Genomic DNA, 18,243 nt, shown 5'->3' with positions numbered 1-18,243 from the left:
TGTGACACCTGGGTGCAAATCATCTGATGAGATCCTTGTGAAGAATGCACAGAATCTTCTCCAAACGGTCCTGTGTGGGGTTCATGCTGCGGAGACAGCCTGCATCACAGTAACTCTAACATGATAAATATACTTTATAGTAACAAGTCTGTAATTCTTCATAAGATACAGCTCAAATGATCTATTATACGTTTGAATGTATTTCAGGGTTTGAAGCAGCCTGAGCCAAACTCAGATGGTGCAGAGGCCACAGCTTTGTGTTTCCAGTGGAAGAGGAAGCTGGAGATCCATCGAGCCCAGCAGACGTCTAACCCTGAGACAGATGAGCTGGGTTTGAGAAAGACGTCATCGCACCCTGCAGCACCCAGTCTTGCTGCACCAGTTAAGGCGCACGACAGCTACAAGTAGCCGCTTCACACTTCTAGATGTGCAGCCTACTAAACCCTTGACCTTCAAGACCTTCAGCAGTTTGGATGACGCAAAGTCTTTTACTGTTATACTGGATACATACAGTAAAATGAGACATAACCTATTGTGTTTGATTCTGAAATAAAATTGCTGATGTTCGCTTTTTATTTCACATATTCATAATAAAATCACAGAAATGTGACGGGCATATGTTATTAAAATGTCATACAGTATTACAACCATAACCACCATACTGACGGGAAAAAAAATATATGACACTCAAAAACCCACTGTACATGTGATACAAAATAAGCATTTACAGTGACTTATGAAATTAATAAAAAAAAACTAAATAGCTTAATTTCAGTCAGAAAAGAGTAACTCACCTTAAAGACACAAAATTGTCTATTAAAACAAACTGCTAAGCAATACACCACCTTAGGCCTACAACACAATTCTGCAGCAAAAGCAGTCATAAATGTCCACTTGTAACACTACCAGATGGTGTCCTTTTTATATGATAGACCAGGGTTCTTATTCTGAACATCTGTCTCGAAAGCAAACAGACAAATTTAAAAGCTAATTACAAGCAAGTCGTGGTGATTGTTATTACTGCTATTACTGCAATTACAATAGGAACATCCAATTATTTAGGCTACTTAAAAATAAATTAGTCCAAAGTACAAAACTTAAATCCGAACAGCTGACGTGTTGCAGAACACTGTTAATTCTCAAATAAGCAGTCAACTGTGCTATATTGCACAGAGTTTTAAAACATGTAAAAGGAAACAGCTGTAAATAATTGCTTCATGCACTTGAGGCAAAGAACTTGAGGCAAGCAACTGCTGTTGACGAATCACAGACTCCTATCACGGTGTGGTAAAAATGTTTGAGAAGACATCTGTGGACTGTATTAAAAAAATTCCTTAATATAAAAGTGAGTATAAACATAAAGATCTCTTACATGTAAATACAGAAACTCTAAAGGGCATTCTTACAATTGTTGGTGTGATTAGGTCAAGAGGCCGTAATAGCTGGGATGAACCAAGAGTTATAGCAAATAACATAAATAGTAAATGTTCTTTCTGATTGTTTAGAACATTAACATAAAGGACACAATGACGGAGGATCTTAACACCACACTGCGTTATTATATGTGCATATGTGTTAACTATTCATCCATCCAACCTCTTTATCTTCATTCTATACTGACCAATCTGTGGTGTATTAGTAGTTATATGTGATTCTATACAGGATCATTTACACACAGAAATAAATAGACTCATGTGAAGCTAAATAAAGATTAACAGACACCAATAGACAACTCTATAACCTTTTTTGTATTTTCCCACGGGAGTTGTCTACTGAAAGAAAGGGGAAGCAGTGGGATCAAAAGTCTTGAACACGTCTTTAAGTGTCCTATCATCTGCCTCCTCTTCTGGATCCTCCTGTTTTGGTTCCTCCTCCATGGCCTCCTCCTGCTCCTTCTTTTCCTCTGCGTCTTCTTGTGCTCCTGTAGAGCCCTGGACTCCCATTTTGGCCTGTCTGGGGTCAGTGTACTGGGGTCGTATTAACCCGGCCAGTGCCTGGATGGGGAGATTGTGAACTGCAGGCGGTTTGATAGGTGAGGCGGGAGGCACTGTGGGAGAACTAGGGCGTGGAGGCTGATCTGAGCAGACGTCTGTGCTTTTGGCTTCTTCGAAAGAGCCACTTTGTTGGGTCGGTGAGAGTGATGGTGGCGGAGTGTTGTCTTTCTTACCAGGGTGCTTCAGAATCCCCACCTTTTTAGGAGGCTCTCCTTGCTCCTTCGGACCCTGTTCTACTTGAGTTCGAGGATCGTACAGACTGATGCCCCCAAGAATAGTAGTGGGGCTCTCCAGCCCTCCACCAGATGATGCCAGACGAGGGGCGTATGGCGGCAGCCTCTCAGGCTCTGGCTTTGCTCGGGTAGAATGAGAAGACGAGCTGGCCTTCTGTAGTCTTGGGTCAACAACTCCAGTCCCAGAGGAGAGCTCTTTCTGACCCAGCAGCTTGGAGTCCAGACTTCCTGCACGCTTGAGCCTGGGGTCCAGAGACTTTTGCTGGCGAGGATCCACAGGTCTGTCAGTGGGGGGTCGAGACTCTAGAGATCCAGAGGTCAGACGACTCATACGTTCCTTCAAACGTGCAGCTGCCAGTCTGGGGTCAGAAGGCGGGGGGCTGGAGACGGGGGGGTGGTCGGGCAGGTTTGTTCGGTTCATCTGAGCATCTGCAATTAGAGGCGGAAGGGGCAGGTTGATAGAGTGTTCCTGTTTGGGCACCAGGGACGGGATGAGGTCCTCAGGAGCCCAAACCACTGTTTGAGCAAAGGCAGGTCGCTGGAGGAGAATGTCCACACGAATGTGACTAAACTGCTTTAACTGGCACCGAGGATCCCGCAGCACCGTGCTGGGACTGGCATCTAGTGGAATGAGAACAGCTCTGTCTCGGAGCTCCCTCTCTCCTTCATCATCCTCCTCTCCTGCAGGAGCTTTCTGAGGAACAGGGTGGGTCTGCTGGCGAGAGGAATTTGCCTCCACTGGTCTCATCTTCCTGGGGTCTCTGGAGAGCCGTGGATCTGCAGCTGCATCTGCATCCTTTTTCACATCTGTGGGTCGGTGTCGAGGATCTGTCTTCACGCGTGGTTCACTGGTCAGGGCCCTTTCCTTCACAAGCCTTGGGTCACCCAGTGGTGGAGCCACAGGAGAAGCCTGGGGGATGCTAGTATGGGATTGCTGCTTCTCACTCTGCTTCTTTAGAGATTTAAGGATAGACGCAACGCAGCTCCCATCTTCCTCATCGCTCGAATACCAGTTTGTAGTTTCATCTGTAAAAACAGATCAAATCATTTTGTTTCCTCTGAGCACTCTGGATAATTCACATTCACACATTCAGTTCATTTCTGAGAACAATCTGGGATTTACTGGACTTTTTATTACTTTAGCAAATTGGCTTCTTCCACTTTGGCTCTTACCTCTGTTTGCGTTGGTATCATCCTGGCTGTCCGTCCTCTGTGGCTCACTGCCCTGTGGCTGTGACTCTTGTTGCTGCTGCTGCTGTGTCAGGTGTAAAAATATGGCTTTCTGTACTGCTGGTGGTAAAGACTGCAACTGTGACTCTGCACCCATGTGCTGCTGGAGGTTCTGTACGAAAGCTGCACCAGGGTCTACTACATAAAAATAAAAATAAAACATTTTGCAAGTTCAGCAAAGGTTAGAAGCTGCTTAACCTACTGTATAAGTGAATGACTGTCATACTGACCTCCCTGTTGACCTACAGCCTGGTTTCTCAGGTAGCTGCTGAAGAACTCCACTGGGTTCTGGCCCAACGATGGAAAAGGGAAAATACTTTGCAGCATCTGTAGATCTGGTATAGGAGGGAATGGAGGCCTCTGCATGTTCATCTGAGGGTTAATATTAGGTCGGTTTCCATGAAAGGCTTGACCAGAGGGGACTGATGGCTGCATTGGAAATCCGTGTGGTGGGTGCTGTCCTGGTGGGCTCTGTGGCATGGGTGGTCCAGTCGGGTGACCCATGGGACCTGGTGATTCAGGTGGAGGAACAGAAGGAGCAGAAGGGCCTGAAGCCATCATACCTCCACTCTGCATCTCCTCTGAGCCTCCGCTAAACTGATTGGTGCCTTCACCTTGATTCTGTGAGAAGTTGGATCCACTGAAAAATAAAACGGAAAGTTAGGCTGCGAACGAGCTTCAAGAACTTTTTAGACTTATATTACGGATCAATTAGCTTACCCCAGACCAATTTTTTGTGCCAAGTCTACAGTAGGCTGGACCTTGATTTCAAACAGAGAGGGGATCTTCTTTCCCGCCTGGCCACAGGCTCCATCTGTAGGACTGCTCTGACCAGGAGTGGGCAGCAACCCCACCCCAGGTGGAGGCTTTGGAAGTGGGGAGATACCCTGCTTTCTCAAGTCCTCCAGCTCCAACTCATCTTCACGAGCGTTCTCCTCTTCAGTGTTAATTATCTGACAATTAAGTCAGAAAGGGTAAACAATACAATCGTTAATCATTGGCAGTAAAAATCAAACCCCCCTATTTCTTTTTGCCTTACCTTATCAAGCAGCTCTTTGGTCACGTCAGTCAGAGCCTCATGGGAGAACTTGCAGTTGTCTCCTTGATAACATTTCGCTCCAGTATGAAAGAACTTGCATGGGTATTCATGTGCAGTCACAGGTTAAAGAACAGAATTAATTAAAAAGTTTAATGAGAATCCGGTTAATTATGTGATGCAATGACACAAATGTAATTAACCGCACTTGTCATTAGTGAAGGATATTGTGCATGTAAATGCAATTTTCTCCTTTACTGCAGTATCCTTGGAGGTAAAATTTACAAAGTTCCTTTTTCTTATCTGGTATGACAAGCTCGTGTTCAAACTTGCACTGTTCCCCCTGGAAGAACACAAAATTATAAATATTAATTATAATAGTAGGAAGGTTTTCAAATATATTCGTGTACACGTGCTTATGTTGTTTTGGAAAAGAACACTATGTTTACTGTACCTTGATGCATCGGCCTTCTAGAAAATACTTGCAGATGTATCTACCATTATGTTCGACTGTGTGCTGATTGATAAACTCCTTGCTCATAATTGGCCGTTTCTTCTGAAAACCGGAAGAATTTTTTCCTTCCTGTGACACAAAATAATTTAACTAATAAGTTACTACACACTATTAATTTTGTTCAATTTTTTGTGAATAAAAATGTAAATTACCCTTTTGTAATACAGATATAATAATTTATTTTATACAGTTTATTAATAGGGTTGTCAGTTCAACCCACGATTTGACCATTAACATAGGGAGAGCCTGTGTTTACCATAATTACTAACATAATATGGAAACATCAGACTGATTGTTACAGGGCCATATTTACCAGTGCTGTGTCATCCATGCCCTGGTCTCCACCTCGACCTCGTCCACGTCCTCCCCACGGTTTGCCCTTGAGCTTCTTGTATTTGTTAAGCATTCCGCGTCCCCTTCCTGGTCCACTGCCTCTACCTCTTCCCCTCTGCCCAACTGAAAACGAATGATCAAACACTGCATTCATGATACTCATGTGTTACATGATACTGATACTGTGTCTCATTGTTTATCATTCACTGTATCAGCTTATTTAAAAATGTATCTGAACATTTTCATACACTGCTGTTGTTTCATCCCCCTCATGCTTCCTCTCTTCATCTGGTCTTTAGCATGGCGGCCCTTTCCCTGACTTGGGGAGGTTGACTGATACTCAGACATGTCATCATCGTAATCATCCTCTTCTTCGTCGTAATCATACTTGTCATCACTGTAGTCGCTGTATTTGTCAAAGTCACTGCTCTTATGCGGCGGGGACTTCTGTGAGTTACCATGGCCGCCCTTCGAATCCCTTCCGTGCTGAAAAGTCCACAGTCAAATAGAAAAATGTCACACCCAAATATTAATAGGAATATTAAGCATCAGCATGCCGGCTGTGATGTAATCACCTGAGAGGTCTGGCAATCAGACTCGCGACTGGATCCCTGGCTCTTCCTGCTCTTGGGTCTTTCTGGTTTGCCGTAGTCTGAGTCGTAACTGTCAGAAGTGGAGCTGCTGGAGGGGGAATGGTGCTGAGGAAAGGGCAGAGGGAACAAAGAAACACATATTATTAAAGTGAGTTTTACATTAGCTGTTCACATTAATGCCCTAATTGCTGAAGCAGTATGAGATATTAGTTTGTAATAACACCTATAGTAGCAATTTACTTTCTGTCTGTCACGTCTCCTCCTTTTAGATCTCCTCTTCTCTCTGGCCTTTTTGTATCTTTTCCTGGAGTGCCTGTGAGTCTTTTCTTCTTTATCTTTAGTTTTCTCTCTTTCTTTCTCCTTTTCCTTTTCTTTCTCTTTGTCTTCATTCACCTCTGGGGCTTCTTTGTTTTCCTCCTCAATTCCAATCCCTTCGTCATCTATTTCTCCGTCCTCCAATTCGCCATCCTCTCTAAAATAGAGAAAAACAGTCAGCACAATCAGTGTAACTTTGTCACTTCAAATAGTGCTCTCTGTCATGGTCAGATATTTAATATAAATAAAACAACTAATGAGTAAATAGAGAATTTAAAAAGAATTATCTTAAGAATAGTACTAATAATTCCTCTTGCTATATGTGAGTATAGAATGGATGCTATAATTGGAAGTGCCACATTTTAAGCCAGACAGTGTCCAAAAGTCTTTCCTGTACTGAAAACATCCTGATATTAGTTCAAGGTTAAGTTTTTAATTCTCCATGAATCTATTATATATAATACTTAATGTTAAATGTCTGGTATTTTCATGATAACACCAAAAGCATCATTTTGGAAGATTCTGGGTGTTTCTGTCTATTAGTTGCAGCAGCTTCAACCCATGTGCGTCTGCACAGGTGCTGAAACACGGTGGAGACAAGACTGAACATTTCAGACAAGGACAGTAAAGATCAATTGTACAGTATCTGCTTTAATGATTGCTTGGTTGGTTATTGGGGTTGCTAATAATTTTGTTGGTTAAAAGCAAGCGCTTATGACAATATGCTTGGACCAGCTGCAGTGATTCAGACATTTACATGAATTGCACACTACATTCTGTGTAAGGTATAAAAATATAGTACTGCATACATCACAGTTCCCATCTTGGCATTCTTTATAGAAAAAGGTCAAATGTTGTCATTGTATGACAATATGATATATCACAAGTTCAGTCTTGTTATTCTTTTTATAAAACGGATTGTTACCTGCTTTAAAAAGGAACATGAAACAAAAACAACACCATGAAATGGGAAAAATGTGCCCCCCAACTGATCTGGTCTGTTTTCAAAGACAATAACAGCCTAACACCCTCCACAGCCAAACCTACCATGATACCATACCTAAACTTCATGTTTAGTCCAGTTAAAACAGCAGACACCTCAAAAGCCAAAACAAAAACACTGACAACTGAAATATTTTGAATATGATTAGAGAAAATGTTCCACCTATGCAAACTAATTTCTCATCTGACATACACACGAGGGCCAATCTTATTACTAGCACTACATTTAGGATACTGTTTAGGGTGGTATAAAAACATTGCACCGTATCTACTTCTATTTAAGTGCATGCAAAACCAAACCTCCTTTTTGAGCACAACAGCTATTACTGAAGTTCCTATTGGATTTCTGCATGACTTCTATGACCTACAGTATTTTAATTAGTTCAAGCAGTGGACTAACTAGAAATTAGCATATAGCCAGAGCGAGGAATGTTAAGCAAGCGATTGAGCTTATTTCCCAATCAAACACTGTAAACCTAACCCTGATCTGGTGTAGTGTGTGATGTTGATATCCCATCTAACCCAGCACCAGCACACACATCCACCCTGAGTGAACCCTGTCTCTGCAGTACTGGCAGGTGACCAATAGGGGGAGGCCTGCAAGAGGATGGGCGTGCCACCTACGTCACAGTCATTTGCATAGCCTCCTGCAGATGGCAACAAAGGAGCCATGAATCCCCCCCCCCCCCCCCCCCCCAGCACCACAACAACACAATCCATGGGGTCCTGCTGCTCTGCATGGAAATGATCATGAATCATGAGTCTTGTCGACACGGTGATGGGAAATCTAGGCATTTTTTTGGACAATTGCACCAAAGAGGCATGCAAAGAGTTTTAAAGGGGGCGGGGGGAGGAAAGCGTGGAAATGTCTCTATATCCCGCAAATTCATGGTTAAGAAAAAAACTAAAAAATAAAAACATTAACACAAGCATGTAGACCCACAGCACTGAAACGCACAGATGAGCGTATTAAGAATTGCATCAGAACATTACTCGACCTTTCTTCCCCTGCAAGCTCAGAGTCTGTCATGTTTTTGTCAAGAACAGGGGCTGGGGGGCTGGAAACAAGGCTCACAGAAACCATTGGAAAACGGATCTGCCTCCCTTCTCTCCGGTACAAGAGTGAGTTAAACTCAAGTCCCTCAAGGAGACGTTGGGTTGTGAGAGATGCTGGAAGATTTCAGACTGGAAAAAACTCACGGTGTTACATGTCTCGACAGAGACAGTGCACAGACACTCTCCTCTTTCATATCAATGACGTTTTAACTCTGTGAGCACAGCTTGATACCCCGCTTTGCTAATGTCCCGTCGGTTGACAGCTGCCATGGTGAGATAGAGGACACGGAGGGAGGAACAGACAGAAATGTAACCATGCTCGTTGATTTCAGCATCTTCATGGGATTTCTCAACAGGGAAATCATCTCAAAATGGCTTCTGAGTTCTGCAGCACAGACCTCGAGTGTGTCTCCCTCCGCCTATTTATACTAGGAGCTGGATCGATCTAACTTGGGTGCATGAAATCCTCATCAGCAATTGGCCAAACGTGGCACGGGTAAAAAACACCTGAGGTTCTTATTGGATAAATGCAATGTCAATTATTTTTCGAAATCAACATTGCAGCGTCCACGATGCTCACTTTAGTCCTCTGTCGGTGTTTTAATTTATAACTACGCAGTTATAACCACCCGTGTTAACGACCCCCTTTTAAGGCAAACACCGGCAAAAATAACAGTCTGTAACCTTTTATTATAAAATAAAATATTTGATCGTTTTTACGCTTACGTTCACGCGCGCCCTCACGCAAACAAACAGTAGGCGGCCCCGCCTCTGACCACCAGGTGTCGCTGCCACTCCACAAATCAAACCCCGAGCCATGCGTGTTTTTGTTTGTGCGGTAATCTGGCAACGCAATGCACGTCCGATCGTGTGTATTAAGTTAATTTATATTAATTAAACATGTAAATGTTGTTGTTTTAATCTAACGAACAGTGTGACCCAACAGTGGACCGCACGGCTCCTGTCATACCTGACATTAGAGATGAACATACACCTCACGTTAAGCTGTAAAAGTTGTGAGCTGACTCCACTTTGTGTGAAACTAGAGACTGGGAGATGTAAAGAGAATAAGTTGTTCGGGAGTCCTCTCGGTGGGAGGGATTTTTGCCTCAGTGGCGTGTGGAGCTCACAGGCTCGACTCTCCCAGAGACGGGGGCGCATCAGTGTCTCCGGGCACCTGACGAGCATCTTCCAGCCCGATCGAGCCGGGGAGGAACCGATCCAGGAGAGATCTTTGGATTTCACTAACATCTCCGAAATATTGAACAACACCAGACGCCAGCGAGCAGCTTCACTTCATCGTCAGCCGCCCTCTCAGAGATGATGACACCGACTTTTGGACGCAGGTGTTTGCTTTTGCTGTGTTTGACAGCTGTCCACGGTGGTCATGCTGCCGTGCAGGTAAACAGCTTTCTGCTTTTTACGCTTTTCCAAGAAGATCTGCCCCTCTAGGAAAACTATACAGCTGATCTAAATGTGTTACTATGTCACATCAAAATCTGAAAATATCTCCAAAGTGAAAGAGTTTAAAGGCATTTTTCACATTTCAGTTGGATTATAGTAATGAAATACTTATTTTAATGTCTTCAGAAATTCATTTTGGCATCTGGATATGAATCCTCTCATGTCTTTTCAGCCAGTGGCATTTCCTCTCTGCCTAAGGCATCTAAAGATGAAGAGCAGCGCACTGTCTCACTACTGCATCTGCACTGTGTGTACAATGAAGTCTAACGTATTTTATGTTAGTAGTGAATGTATAAAGTCCTCCAAATGCCAGGAATGCAGGAATTTAAGTTATGATGCTCAGAGAAATTGTTCAAATGATGGTTTGATTAAAAACTCCCCTGAAAGGATTAGAGACACTTTCTCTAAGGAACTTTGTGCTGGTGTTTTCCCTCGAGTAACTGCTGGTGGCACCCATGTTGAGTCTGCCTATTCAGGATTGTTCACTGAGCGTGTGCTTTCCTACCACCGTGTAAAATATACAGAGGAACAGCGTTCTGTACTTAGGTCCCACTGACATCTGCCAGACAGCTTTTGTCCAGCTGTATCTGCCACTGGAGTTGTGAGAATGAAAAGGGATCAAGGTCAGAAGAAGAGAGGTGATCGGCCCAGAATATCTCATCAAGTTGAGAACAAAAAGGTGGAAAGCAATAATAGTTTGAAGTAAAAGATCATATGGGAAGTTACTCTGTGATGCATTTTGTTATATATATCATTGATCACTCTTTATAACCACCAACCAATTACATCATGGACCACAGCTGCACACTGGTGTTTTTATTTTATGACCATTAAACTGAGGTAATCGTTATTCTGGTTGGAAAGGGCTTTTCATTTTGAAGTGCCTTGCCAACGCTCTTTTATAACTCTTAATTCTGCTCACAGTGCTCATGCTTTGTCCGCAGACGTGCATGGATAAGCACCAGGTGGTCGGGGTGCTCCGGCAAATGGAGAAGTTTCTGAAAGGCCAGGAGATGCGGTTTACGGAGGGCCTCAGGATCATGAAGTCCAAGCTGGCAGCGCTTCAGAACTCTGTCTCAAAGTTACCCCAAGCAGACCAATCGGCCGGTGAGTTTTAAACTCATACCGGCACGCGCGACCAACACAGTGGACATCATAATCATCATCATTGGCATCTAAGAAAGCACAGGTGTTTTGTCTGGGAGCTGTGCAAGGACACACATATCCATATTTATACAGTCTCAATGTGTAAGTTAAATCTCTTACAGTATAAAACTGACATTATTACATTAATACATCCTCCATGAGTTGGACACAGTTTGAATTGTGATGTTTTGAATAAGTTTGAACATTTTAAACGTTTCATTTCACAGATAGAGTCTTCAGAATGATTAGCTAGTCAATTGATGACTGAGGTCTTGCTCATTAAGTCAGTAATAAATTATTAAGACAATAGAAGATTCCAAAGTATCAAATGTACAAGACTATAGGAAGATTGAGTTAGTTCAAGTTGATCCTCTTTCATCATCCTGCGACAATAAAGAGCCTGAAATGGCTTCTTGTTTTATGGAATTATAGATTCGTCCAGCAGCTCAGTTACAGAGTTGGGTAGTTGACAGGGGAAGTGGTTTTCTGGAAATGTGTTGTTTGGCAGCCGACATTGGGGCCAATTTGTTAGTGATGGACCAGTGCAGTGCATAACGTTGTGGAGAACACTTGGCAGGGCAGGAAGAAGTTGAGATTTCACATTTGCAGCAATAAGACTCGATAAAATGTAAACACGATGGTGAAATGATTGCACCGCCTGCTTTAAATGCTCAGATCAGATTGAAAACCAAACGTCCACATAAAAATATATGTCAGTGGTCTGGAAAACACCTGACACAAGAAAATGGTCAGAGAAGGGCACAATGTGACAAAGCTGCTCAAACAGAAACTGGACGTAACACTGGAGGTGTTTTTTCTTACATTATCTGAAAAGTGTTGTTTTCAATTGAGGCTAAAATAATAGGAAACATTTTCTCACAGTCTAAAAGACCCAAAAAATGTAATTTATCAAACTAATGTAAGTACATTGTATATTATACAAACATTAAACTTTCCACTCCATGTACCATTCTGTCTCATAAAAAATGGCCAGTCCTCTGCTAGCTGACTGTAAATGAGGCGTTTGAAGCGTCCTTTCCCATGAAGGCTTTCTACTGCCCTGTGACACGTGTATATCCCCAGGCAAAGAATGCCACAGGATGTCAGGAGGCTTATTCCACATGTGACTAGCCTTACTCTCTGTCTCTCTCCCACAGCTCCCACCACCTGCCCTGCCCTGGAAGCCCCTGCTCACGGAACCAAGTTCGGATCAAAGTATTTTGTTGGGCATGAGGTCCATTTCACTTGCTCCCAAGGTTACCATCTTGTTGGTTCCTCGACTCGTGTTTGCCGCGACAATGGCACCTGGACTGGGATCAGTGCCATGTGTAAAGGTGAGCTTCGTAGGGAGTTTATAGTTTACTGAGCAAGATCCTGGCTTGAAACTTCATCTTTGTCTGTGGGACCAGTGTTGCAATGATCAGATGAGGAATGCAGCTATAGTTAGGAGCTTTTCACCCCCCGACTTTCTCCACATACAGACACGTATTCATTACCACCTATGTATTGGAATGTATTGGAGGAATGTTTTTGGCCAGGGCTGCTATGTGCACCATGTTATTCACTGTTGGGCAAAAATCCCCATTTAGTCCCATTCAGGGTGACCTTGACTCTCATACACAGAAACAGGCAAAGAAAAGAGCCATTCTTTCGAGTAGCTGGTGCTCTTCGACATATTGAATGAAGCTCTCGTTAAAATAGCATTAAATGTCTCCCGACAGAAAAACACCTGTACTGCATTTCACTGTGGGGTGCATTCACTTCCAGGTTTTTACCCCTCATGAACAGCAGTGGCTGGGCTACTGTAAGATAAATCTCCTGTGCTCATGTTTCCCTGGTTCTTTGACAGCAGTCCAACTGGATGGGGTTAGATCCAGACATTATACCTACATCATGGTCTGATAACGCAGAAGTATGCTAAGCATGCCATTGACACTTTGAGCCTGCACTGCACGTCTTCCAAAAAAAGTGGCACACTCAGTTGAACATGTGCATACGCTCGTTGACATTCATGGTTAAAACAACACGAGAAGGCCTGGCTCTGCACAATATTATCCCTGTACGTGTTTTTCAACCCAGCATTAGAAGGTCTACATTTAGTCATGCTTAAAAAGCAGCAATGACAGAATGTGAAAACTTTAAAGTTTTGGAGAGTTTAAAAATATATAGTGGAGTGAAGTGGGACCTTTCATGTTATGGCCCTGCGGTGGCCCCTGGGGAAGCCAAACAAACATTAAAGGCATTGGTTATCATCCAGTATTCTGTGGCCTCAGCGCTGGTGCTCGAAGAACTGGGACTGCCTAATAATTTAAACATTTCAAAGACTCTCAGAGCTGACTACAGAATTACAGGTCATAACACATAACATGTGCTACTATTGCTCCACTTTTCCTGCAATTTCTGACAGACAAAGCATATTTAGGAGCAGCCAGGAGGTCACTAACTAGTCATCATATGATACTGAATTAGTCTTTATGCAACAAATAAATCAATACACATAACACCTGAGCATACTGGGGTGGCTCCAGTTAATACTCAGGAGTTACTGAACAGTATTGATCATTGTGCTCTTTCTAACAATCTAACAATCAAAGTTATTTAAAGTATAGTAATACCAATTTGCATACAATACAGAGAGACCATAAAAATGTTTCATATATATATGTAATTCTCTTCCATGACCACAGATATAAGCAAGTGTGCAAGTAATCCCTGCCAAAATGGAGGCACCTGCGTGGAAGGTGTTAACCAGAACAAATGTACCTGCCCTCAGAACTGGAGTGGCTCTCACTGCCAGCACCAAACCCAGACAGGTCCGTACCATGAAATGTATATCTGAGACTGTAGACATATTTAAAATGTTGTCAGTTCCTGGTCAGATTGTAGCGCAGGTCTTTTAACTTGGATTTTTCTCTCTAACACAGCACCACCTGAGTGGAGCGTTATGAATGATCCAGCATTCAGTCGGAAACCTCGCTGTGCCCAAGTGAACCAAGCACAACATTGCAGCTGTGATGCAGGCTTCCACATGAGTGGCACTTCTGACAACAGTATCTGTCAGGGTGAGCTGTAATTGTGTGTTACTTAATTTATCCCTGTGGGCAAATCCTCATTGTCCTGTTCCTCCTCACAGGGAAGCGAGTTCAGCTGCAGAGCAATTCCCTCAAGCTGGGCGATCCGCTCAGCGATATCTCAGCAGCGCAAACAGCAGATGTTTTAGAGACTTTATTCCTGAATATTTTACTCCTATTATTATGGTAACAAATTGGAGTAATCTGTGGAGCCAGTCTGTGACAAACAAAATAATCCTCTCAAGAGGTCACAAGCTGATTAGCATCCATTTAGGTCACAGTTCAGTCGCTTTAAAGATGTAATTGGTTGAGTAACATTTTGAAATGAGAGTTTTCGTGTCCAAGATGCTCAAAGGCCAAAAAAGACTAGTTGAGAGAAACTACTACCAACATCCCCTGGATCCTCAGAGTGTTTTCTAAACTGTATGACCTTATTTCTAAATGCATAATGCCAACTACTGTACATGTATTCCTTTCTCTGCTCTGACAGATGTAAACGAATGTGAAGTGTACCGCCTGGACCAAGGAGGGAAGCTGTGTGTCCACGAGTGTGTGAACATCCCAGGCTCGTACCACTGCTCTTGCCCCAGCGGCTACAAGTTGCTCCATGATGGGCGGAGCTGCGAGGGTGAGTGACGAGCGAACAGAGGACAAAGGCTCATTCACAGGGCTCTGGCTGCAGATCTGGCTGGGTATGCAGCTCCAGAGATGAATACCTGTGATTTCTTCTTGAATCTCAGTTATTCCTCTCTAACTTTTACTTTCCGTAGAGACTAATGTCAACCCCCAAACTTCAGTACAGCTTTCATTTTCACCCCTAAAGCTCAAAGTCCATACCAGTGGAATGAATGACCTCAACCTTTCCTATCAGATGGGATCCTCAAGACATGAGGCGTTTATTGAAGACTAAACTAAAGAAAAAAAAAGAACCAAATATAAACAATCACAGTACAGCACCGTGTGTTCATACTGTGGTAACCAGGAAGCAGCGAGTTGGTCTGGCAAGTCTCTCTCCCCGCTTCTCATTCTTACATGCCTCTGCTGTTTTGTCTTCCAGATGTGGACGAATGTTTAAGCCAGCAGCACAACTGCAGTCGAGGGACAACTTGTATCAACACGGGGGGAGGCTTTCAGTGTGTCAACCCAGAGTGTCCCCGTTCCCATGGCAACATCAGTTACGTGAAGACATCGCCTTTGTAAGTGGATGCACAAAAAAAACAAAAAAAAGAATGAATGCGTTTCAAACTGACCATGTGGTTGTGTGTTTTCAGCTTCGCGGTGCAGTGAGGGACCTGGGGTGCTCTCAATTTCAATTTTACCTTCAAAGAATGTTGTTTAGATAGTTTGTCCCAACATTAAAGCGACGACCCCGTGTTCCCACATTCATACATGTAAATAGGAGTTATGACAGCATCACAATGACACTAATTATTCCTGACAAGCTTCACTCAGCAATGTTTTTTTTTCTTCTTTAAAACCACGCAGAACATCTATGTTTGGAGACATCACAACTTACCTCTCACTGTTTGCCAGGCATGAGCGAGCTGCTTCATTTAAGAGCATGAAACAAAGCTCTGTCTGCTTCTACTGAACCATCAATGTGGTGAAACGCTGCTCCATTGCCAGCGACAGTGTTTGGCAAAAACAACAAATCAAGCAACACATCAGCTGTGTCCTACTTCTACGCTGCATCCTAAAACTAAGCAGGTTCTGAATTTAGTGAGTGAGTGACTGAATTAAGTATACTTAGAAACGACGGCGTGCATACTAAATCCATCTCATTTTTGGTATGTCCAAGAATGCAGAGCTTAAAGGAAATAGCTACTCACAGCTGCAACAAATTAAAACAAATTGCAGACGATGCTGAGACAGCTTAGGGAAGATCTCAGAGAGTAAAACGAGAGCCGTATAATATATTTGGAGAAATAGTTTCTTCCTGATTGGCAGTTCCATTCTACAGTTAGATGTCCTCTATCATTTCCCGTTGGCACAGTCTGGAAAAGACACATTGATTTTTTTGTAAACAAAACTGCAAAATAGTAATGTTTGAATTTTAGTGTAGGCTGTAGAATGGTACTGAATTAAGACAAAGCTTGTGTTTGTGAGAGGGGGAGATTGTGACCTGCGGGGTCACGGGGTACACACCAATGGGTGTTAATATGCACGTGTGTCACTTCTCCTCCGTCACAAAGAAACAATGATTAGTCAGCAACTATGAAACACAAAGACAGATAAGTCTTAGCCTGAAATACTCCCTGCTTAATGCTTGCTGAATTTCTGTCCTGCAGCCAGTGTGAGAGAAACCCCTGCCCCATGGACAGCCGATCCTGCCATCTGGCTCCGAAGACCGTGTCCTTCCACTACCTGTCACTGCCCTCCAACCTGAAGACCCCTGCCACGCTCTTCCGCATGGCAACTGCCACCGCCCCCGGGCGCACCGGGCCAGACAGCCTGCGCTTTGGCATAGTGGGCGGAAACTCCCGGGGCATCTTTGTCATGCAGCGCTCAGACAGACAGACCGGGGAGCTGATACTAGTCCAGCAGCTGCGCGGGCCGCAGGAGACCAGCGTTGACGTAGACATGTCTGAGTACAGTGACCGCACCTTTCAGGCCAAGCATGTGGCAAGGGTCCATGTCCTGGTATCACCTTACAACTTCTGAGAGCGAGCTCGCAATGAAGGACAGAAAGGAAGTGCACAATGGGCAACTGAGCAGCCAATCACAGGCCAGCATTTGTTTAGTGACCAAACTGGCAGAATAATAAGAGTATGAAAGACCAACATGTAACAGTTATATTCAGAATATAACAATATATGGCAAAAACATATCATAGAAGCTTCTTCAGGTAGTGTTGGTATGAGCTATGACTGAGTCTTTCATAATGAATGGGTTGGGGGGGGCGGGGGGGTGAACAGGTGTTTTTGTCATTGCTGTTGCTTTATGTTTGTATTTTTATGTCCATCATAGATCATGTATGAATAGCTCAGGGTCAGGCCCTGAGGCTGGTACACCGTCATCGCTTTACTGATGATAGATGACTATGAGACATTAACGCTCTAATTTATTGGAATTGTCATTGGTTGGTTCTTAGATTGTAAAGTACTGTATGCCACATGCTTTATCTTCCATCATATGCTGTATATTTGTTTGTTTTGTACAAGTTTTGCCTTGTTTTAAGGCACTATGCGTTATACTAAGGAAGTTTTATTTAAAAAGTAAATTCACTACTGTACTTCATAGCAGCATATTTCCTCTATTGCTCGTATTGTGCACATTACCCAGATATATCTCATTATATTCTAAATCAAAGATGATTGGCAATATTACCAATGCACTACACAATTTATCTGGAATCTTAATTGTCTCTGCATAGCTGAAATAAAGTCAGTCCAACATTTCAGCATTTGTTTGAACTTCTCTTGATGCTGAACAGTGTGCTATTAAATATCCATGTGGCGGTCCTTGTTTTCGTTCGATCCAATATGAGTGAATTTTAATGAGCGAAATGCACACCGAGACATATTTGATAAATGAACACTGGATGCCTATAAAACGTTCTCTGAATGAATGGATACAAGGTCAGAGAGGATGTGTGTTTTATAATATAACCCCTGCAGCAGCAGTTCACAGACAATAGAAGTCAAAGTACTTATTTCCATTCCAGGAAAATCCAGCCAAACTGTGTTTCTGTTTGACTCAAATACAAAGAACACTAACTGTCACATTTTGAAAACATATCTCAATGTGTCTATTTGTTACAGAAAGGAAAGACTAATGTTCACCACATGTGTTCTTAACTTCCTTCATTCCTCTTGAGTCTCCATCCAGGGGTTTACGCTGCAATAAAAGGGGCCAGAGGAGCAACATGTTTCCAGGAGGGAGTGGATGGTGAGAATCAAAACACATGCTCTGATGTTACACATCGACAGGATGCCTTAATGGCCGCCCTGATTTTTCCTTTGGTATCTATACCAGACTCACTTTTACAGCAGAGACACAGAAACATGGTGGTTTAGTGCAGTATCCTTAGGAGAGCTGGACAAAAAAACAGGAAGAGCAGCAGCTACTCAAACCTGCAGTAACGTTTAATGTTAGAAGAAATGTTTCAACTCTATGGCAATCTGTGATTGCATACTGTTGTTGAATGATGTGTCCTGTATCTGTGATGACTGTTATCCTTTACTAGTGCAAGGAAGGAGGAAACAATCTGCACATCAGAAATTCTTGAAATTCCAGAGGTAGTAAAGCTGTGAGCT

The 18,243-nt window shown here is 43.1% G+C and overlaps 2 protein-coding genes across 4 annotated transcripts; one reads left to right on the top strand and one right to left on the bottom strand.

Annotated features, from left to right (window-relative positions):
* Positions 1 to 543: 543 nt before the first annotated feature.
* On the bottom strand, positions 544 to 8,704 carry LOC113159100 (zinc finger CCCH domain-containing protein 6). 2 transcript variants are annotated; one of them, XM_026355614.1, is made up of 12 exons: positions 8,249 to 8,704; positions 6,174 to 6,405; positions 5,916 to 6,038; positions 5,589 to 5,826; positions 5,321 to 5,463; positions 4,948 to 5,076; positions 4,722 to 4,836; positions 4,497 to 4,606; positions 4,178 to 4,410; positions 3,688 to 4,097; positions 3,401 to 3,595; positions 544 to 3,253 (listed from the first exon to the last, which is right to left on the bottom strand). In XM_026355614.1, exons 1-12 carry the CDS (start codon positions 8,332 to 8,334, stop codon positions 1,770 to 1,772), a joined length of 3,498 nt encoding a protein of 1,165 aa, XP_026211399.1. In that variant the 5' UTR covers positions 8,335 to 8,704; the 3' UTR covers positions 544 to 1,769. The 2 variants fall into 2 exon arrangements, with proteins under 2 accessions (XP_026211399.1, XP_026211400.1); XM_026355615.1 differs by having other exon boundaries at positions 8,451 to 8,704.
* Positions 8,705 to 9,383: 679 nt separating this feature from the next.
* LOC113159200 (fibulin-7) lies at positions 9,384 to 16,852 on the top strand. Of its 2 annotated transcripts, XM_026355774.1 has the most exons (8): positions 9,384 to 9,707; positions 10,715 to 10,877; positions 12,074 to 12,250; positions 13,604 to 13,729; positions 13,841 to 13,978; positions 14,478 to 14,615; positions 15,045 to 15,183; positions 16,276 to 16,852. In XM_026355774.1, exons 1-8 carry the CDS (start codon positions 9,627 to 9,629, stop codon positions 16,646 to 16,648), a joined length of 1,335 nt encoding a protein of 444 aa, XP_026211559.1. In that variant the 5' UTR covers positions 9,384 to 9,626; the 3' UTR covers positions 16,649 to 16,852. The 2 variants fall into 2 exon arrangements, with proteins under 2 accessions (XP_026211559.1, XP_026211560.1); XM_026355775.1 differs by lacking the exons at positions 9,384 to 9,707; positions 10,715 to 10,877 and adding an exon at positions 10,939 to 11,018.
* Positions 16,853 to 18,243: the final 1,391 nt, after the last annotated feature.

This window comes from Anabas testudineus, chromosome 15 (genome assembly GCF_900324465.2).
Source record: "Anabas testudineus chromosome 15, fAnaTes1.2, whole genome shotgun sequence".
Lineage (NCBI taxonomy): Eukaryota > Metazoa > Chordata > Actinopteri > Anabantiformes > Anabantidae > Anabas > Anabas testudineus.
The sequence above is the reverse complement of the archived record's forward strand: the minus strand, read 5'-3'. Positions and strand labels throughout refer to the sequence as shown.